Source organism: Marmota marmota, unplaced genomic scaffold (assembly GCF_001458135.2).
Source record: "Marmota marmota marmota unplaced genomic scaffold, marMar, whole genome shotgun sequence".
Classification (NCBI taxonomy): Eukaryota; Metazoa; Chordata; class Mammalia; order Rodentia; family Sciuridae; genus Marmota; species Marmota marmota.
This window is the reverse complement of record NW_025999983.1, coordinates 580524-586819: the sequence shown is the minus strand read 5'-3', so window position 1 is coordinate 586819 and position 6296 is coordinate 580524. Positions and strand designations below refer to the sequence as shown.

The 6296-nt window shown below is 42.4% G+C and overlaps 2 protein-coding genes across 3 annotated transcripts in view; one reads left to right on the top strand and one right to left on the bottom strand.

Moving 5' to 3' along the window:
• Positions 1-2322, top strand: part of CUNH6orf120 (chromosome unknown C6orf120 homolog) — a 4446-nt gene extending 2124 nt beyond the window's left edge. The window contains exon 2 of the mRNA XM_015498587.2: positions 110-2322. Within this exon, the coding sequence (XP_015354073.1) occupies positions 157-729 (573 nt within the window). The 5' untranslated portion in view covers positions 110-156 and the 3' untranslated portion in view covers positions 730-2322. The remainder of the gene's footprint in view (positions 1-109) is intronic.
• The window catches only part of Phf10 (PHD finger protein 10), a 15359-nt gene continuing 10576 nt past the window's right edge, over positions 1514-6296 (bottom strand). For both annotated transcript variants that reach the window (XM_015498585.2, XM_015498586.2), the window contains exons 9-11: positions 3076-3184; positions 2608-2796; positions 1514-1705 (exon numbers count right to left, since the gene is read on the bottom strand). In XM_015498585.2, coding sequence (XP_015354071.1) covers positions 1620-1705; positions 2608-2796; positions 3076-3184 — 384 coding nt within the window. In that variant the 3' untranslated portion in view covers positions 1514-1619. The remainder of the gene's footprint in view (positions 1706-2607; positions 2797-3075; positions 3185-6296) is intronic.

Genomic DNA, 6296 nt, shown 5'->3' with positions numbered 1-6296 from the left:
CCCTCCCGCCCCTGCTCTCCTCCCCCATCCCGCCCCTGCTCTCCTCCGTGCAGCCCCTCACTGTGTGAACCTGGCCCCGGGTTCAACCTATGACTTGTGCTTTTCCCAGCGCCGATGAGGAGCCAATGAGAAAGAGCCGGAGCTGAATGCCCAGCCATGGCCGGGCCCTGGATGGCGGCTCCCTGTTGGAGGGCCCTGCTCCTGCTGCTGGCCTCCCAGGCGGTGGCCCTGGTGAAGTGCTCGGAAGCTGATGACGTTCCCGAAGAGTGGCTCCTCCTGCACGTGGTTCAGGGCCAGATTGGGGCGGGAAACTACAGCTACCTGAGGCTGAACCACGAGGGGAAGGTGGTCCTGAGGATGCAGAGCCTGCGAGGGGACGCCGACCTGTACGTGTCCGACCGCACCCTCCACCCCAGCTTCGATGACTACGAGCTGCAGTCGGCCACCTGCGGCCAGGACGTGGTCTTCATCCCTGCCCACTTCCAGCGCCCCGTGGGGATAGGCATCTACGGACACCCGTCGCACCACGAGAGCGACTTCGAGATGAGGGTCTATTTCGACAGGACGGTGGACCAGTACCCCTTCGGCGAGGCCGCCTACTCGGCCGAGGGCGCCGAGGCCGGCCAGAAGCAGGCCTACAGCCCCGAGGCGGCGGCACCGGAGGAGGACTCTGTGCTCTGGACCATACTAATCAGCATTCTGAAACTGGTACTGGAGATTCTGTTCTGACCCCCGACAGCACTCCAGAGCAGTGCCCGCAGTGTGGAGGGACCTGGCTACTTTAACCTGGCTGAATCCTGGTTCCTTTCTCTAGAGGAGGGGTGGACAAATAAAGCCATACCATTTTGTTACCTCACATCCCCAAAATAGGAAAAGCAGGTAGTAGTTTTCCTTTTGAAGCGCCAAATTTCTATAAACGGAAATGCCCAATTAAACACTGAATCTCCATTATGATCAGTTTGTCAGGCAACCTAAAAGTTATTACAGTAACTAAAGCTTACATAAAAGAAATCAAAATACGAAGTTCAGCATGTTTTCAGGAGTTCTTACTAAAATCAAGTCCGAAATGCAATGATTTACTTAAATTTCCCTGAACATGGACTAAAGACCCAAGTCTGCCCCAAGTAGGGATGTATTATCTTCTATGTGTACAATTCTAAATCCCCCTCTGCACCAGTCTTATCAGGCCATTTGCCATTTTATCATTTTGGGCTTCCTATCACTAAAGTTCTTTAGTTATTAGGTGATTTTTGTTTTACTGCTTATGGCAGGTCAGAAGCACCACCACAGAGTGGAAAAGGTAAAAACAGTAGTTTTTCAGTCTAAAAGTTAAAATATTTCCAATTAAGTTGCTAAATATTGCTACTCAATTTTTTAGAGAAAACCAAACCGCTGAAATTTAAAGAAAAAAATATTTTTTTGGAATAGTTGCAGTTTCCTTACCTGTAATTAGGTTCAAGGGTAAGAGTAGCTTATAATGAAATGAGTCAACTAGCAGATTTTAAGCTCAGAGTTAATTTCAAAAATCCTTTATTGGCATAAAAATGAGGCTGTTTTAAATAAATCAGCACCAAATATTCCACTTCAGTGCATATGCATTAGAGCCCCCAAAAAGGATTTTATCCCTCTTTGCTGTTTTTCCCCCTTCTGCCCACTTTCCTGGGTGTTGGGGGGGCTCGCTGACAACAGTCACAAATCCAGCGACCTAGGAGAAAAATTGTTAGTTAATATAGAGTGGAATCTTATTTTTATAGGACTGAATATTAAACCATTTAGGTCTCCTTCCTTAGCTGTCACTAGTGATGATCCCCGGTGGATTTATGTAAATGTCCCTTAAGATGACCGGTAAGCTCAGTAATCAAATCCTAATGCAAAACCTAGCACAGAATCTGGCGTTCTTCAGCTTTTTTCTTGGCTGCTCCAACAGCATTCTCAAATCCTGGTGTACTGTGCTGACACAGCGATTTGAAAGTTTTAACTGCAGGATAGGCTGCACTACATACTTGATCTGGATTTCTACAGAACATTAAATAATTATTTAACTTGCTTGCTTCTCAGTGGTTCCCGGGAAACAGATCTAGGCATATATTTTATAGAGTATCATACAGTGTTAACTATGCAAATGAGTTCTAAAGTTACACAATTATCTGTGTAATGTCTTAGTCCAATTACTGTAACTGACCGATTGTGTTCTAATTCTAAAGTTACCTGGAATTGTCGCAATGCCTCAGTTTATGGATATATGTTCTAATGTGTAAGGTGAAGCAATCTAAGTTTCTAGATAGTTGACATATAAAAATAAAATCAAAGCACTAAAACAAACTGATGGCTCTTAAAGTACTTTAGCTATTTCAGCAGGAAAACACCAGCTCATTCTGTACATTGAACTGTACTTCCAAAGCAGCCTAGGTGCTCTGACATTTATCTTTTAGTTGTATTTGTCTAAAGATGAAAAGAAGGTAGGCGTGACCTGCGTAATAATGGCTTCTACCATGTTTGGACAGAATGGTCTGCGGGCCATGCCTTCGTGTCATTAGAGTGTCTATGCAGCCTTAAGAAGATGCTGGGAGAGTCTCACCAAAGATAATGCACTTTTAAAATCTTTACCTGATGGAATAGCACCAAGGCCCACACAAAAAGTATGATAACCTCTGTCACACACATCACAGAACATCATTTCTTCTTCGTGGTGGGGCTGTCCACATACAATGCATGTCTTACACTCCATACACTGCCATGGGTAGGTCTTAATGATAGAAACAAGCTCCATGGTCATGTCCAGGCAAGAAGGATGGCCTAAATCAAAACCAACAGTAGCATTTCACAAAGGGCTTTTAACTAATTTGGCACATACAATACTGGTCTGCTTCAGGACTTGCCAACAATGGCTACAGTACTTAAATCACCAAAGATACGAAAACACAATGTAGAAGAAAACACCCAGCCTTGTCACACAAGATTACCCTGTTACTGCATGACCACTGAAGCTGAAGTCCAACTGACTTCTACAAACTCTAGTTTTTGAAGCAACAAATAGGGTGGGGTCATAATCTTAGAAGATGTCACCGTACTTACCACTGTTATCACACTGGGAGCAGTGTATAAGTGACTCAGCCTTTCCTTTCTTGTTGGACTCCTTACCCTTCAGACAAATCCCACATAGAGCATTTGGAATGACCTTTGGCTGGAAGGGTAGAAGAGGACTGTAAATTCATGCAGGAGCTTGCTGTGGGTTCAGGGGACTGTTACTTTATCACCTTATCTTTACTTCTGGGAACTCACTATTGAGGACTTTGAAAGACATAACTGGGCAAGAGTCTGCTCAGAACAGAAAACAGCGTATGGATGAAAGTCTCAGAATTCATTTAAAATTTAGTAAACAGCATGATCTCGTGTTAAGATTAAACGTAGCATTCTTCACTTGCGACATACATATAGTACTGTCTGTATAATTAACCGGAAGCAAAAACAAAACACAAAATCAAATGTCACTATTAAGTGGAAGAGAAAATCCTCATCACCAAATGATATTACATGAAAGTTAAGCTAAGTTTTAAGCAATTTATGTACTGTTTTAAAATCCTGATATTTCCAAAGATGAAAAACTTGATATTTAAAAAAAAAACAGTATTTTAACATTTTTATTTGAAAGATGTCTTGAACATGATCATATGCATAAGTGTTTGTGGAAAACTGAGTTGTGATTACTCTTTGTATATTTAATAAATTAGAAGATCCTATGCTAACGGACAAACACAGTCACTATGGGGTAGAACAAAAAGGACAAGGTTTCAGATAAGCGAAAAGTTGTCACTTAAGAAATACACATTTTTGGAGTACTACTTATCTTTCAGACTAAAAACACGCACAGTACCTGGGCTTTAAACGTATTTGGCATCACATTGGAAAGAACGACGGAAAAAGGGTTCCCTACAGGTAAAACTGTCAGGACAGGAAGGGTGCCTGAGCAGCACAGCCTACAGATGGTGCAGGCTGTCCGCATGCACATACCGGGTAGGAAAGGAGGAGCAAGTGGGGTCAAGAAGGAGCCTGGGCAGGAGGGAACCCACGGTGAACTAGAATGATCATGTTTCTGCTTTATTCCAATACAGCCAAATTCACCTTGTAATCCTCTTCCTAAGTTACTGCACCAAAGAGGAATCTAAACAAAACTCAAGCTTTGTATAACATATTCCAGCTTTGAAATGTCTCATTGCCACCTTCAAAACCTGTTAGGCCTGAAGAATTTATTCTTAATTCTTTCCATTTTTTTATTTTTTCAGATTTCCTTCTTTGCAAAAGATGACAGAGGCATTCAAAAAGAATTTTTGGCTTATTTATTTTAAAAAGTCAACCTTATACATAAATAATGATAAAAACAATGAATCTAAACAATCACAAATGTCTCTACAAAATAATAAATATCATGGAAGTTAAACATACATATAAAATGTCACCATTAACTATTCTACATCTCCTACGTGTGTATCTTCATACCCTGCTCCCCCAAAAAAAGGATAAGAGTCACATGCTCCGACCTCAAGTCCTGCAGTGGAGCTGCCCTCTTGGGTACCCCTACCTCCTGGCACACCCTTCCCACTGTGTTTCTGCACCCCAGTGAGAAACGGCTCTAAGTGCACTTCTGTGATCCCATCTATAACTGCCTCTCCATCCACCAAAACTGAGAAGTCTTCTGGGTATGGTACTGTACTGGACATGAAGACACCCGCACTTAACACGTGTGGTTTTCAGTTACATACTGGTGTAGCAAGCACTCCTTTCTCCCACTGAAGTCAGGGAAGTAACTATACAACATTCTAAAAGGAGAACTCCTCATAGGAGTGCCTTTACAAAACAAAAGTCAAAGGGTACAGCGCAAGGCTAGGCATTCACATTCTAGAGCAATTCAAGTTCTACAATCATTAAAATATACATAAATGCCTATGATAAAAGGAACACTAAGAAGGTTCTAGGCTTACTTCTAAGTTCAAATCATGTTTTGTTAAACAACTTACAATTTTTCTCACCCAACCGTCTTCTTGATGGAAAGAGGAAGAGAGAGAGAAGAGGGGGGAAGACAGAGTGCTGCAGCGTTTCCTCAGTGCGTGTGAGCATTGGGGCTCTCTGCAAGGCCCAGGCCTAGACCCAGGACCTGGCCCAGGAGAGCCACCAAGGTGGGCAGAGGAGGAAGGTCTTCCCCTGGACTGCAGGGGAGGGAAGAGGAGGGAAGCCAAGTGCAGACGCCCTGGAGACTCATGGACAGAACTGTGGGTCTGACCCAGACACTAGGTTCTACTTCAAAAAACCAGAAAGACATCAGAGTTTCACTGATGACAAGAAAAGTAAAGAGTTCAGCATCTCAAATAAAAGGCTCACAATACACTTATCTTCCTTCTTGAAAAACAGCCAAAGATAAGTGAGACATTCATGGTAGCACTAAGATAATATAGATTTTAATCACGTACTTAACAGCCCAGAACTGTAACGATTATGCTTTAATTTCAGGTTAATGTAACCCAAACAATACTGTCCTACAAACTACGGGTAAGCACTCGTGGAGCTCTCAGATGAATTATCGCTTCTCACCCCCACCCCAGTGTGTCTGTGTGAGCGTCAGCTTGGAATTCCCTCATATTTAGGCACGTCTTGGCTTAATACTTTTCAGAGAGAGGTTAAGCTTTTAATAAACATGTTCACATTAAAGTATTTGTCTAGACACTAGTTGTTCCCACCCTTGAAATACTTAAATGTTCACATAAAATTATAAAATGTGTAGTTTGCATATCAGACTCCCTGGAGTACTGTTTAGATTAATCTATATAATTTCTTATCTATTAGATCAATGATAACGTGGATCGTTCTTCACTTTCAGTATGAAAATATCTGTTTCAATATTCTCTTTTAACCCATGATCAGACAGGCCTGTTGTAAGATCCACTCACACTGAAGAGCTAGGACCGTGTGCTCTGAGCCACCACTCAGAGTGGACGCTCCTGGACCATGAGCACACTCACTCATTACATTTCTGAAATTTAATCTTTGGAGTTCATTTGCTTTCAGTCATTAAGGATTAACTTAAATCTTTAGTTTAAAAAACTTAGAAAAGCTATATATGTAAAAACAAGTACAAAAATCACATAGCTGCAGCCTGCTGAAGCCACCGTGGAAGGCGACCCCTGCAGGACACAGCTCCCATCTGCTTGTCACGGCCTGCAAAAACCTGTGTTTTTAAGTTGAATACATAAAGGCATTTTCTAATAAAATATGGAATATGCTCATGGGGGGGGGGGGGGTTT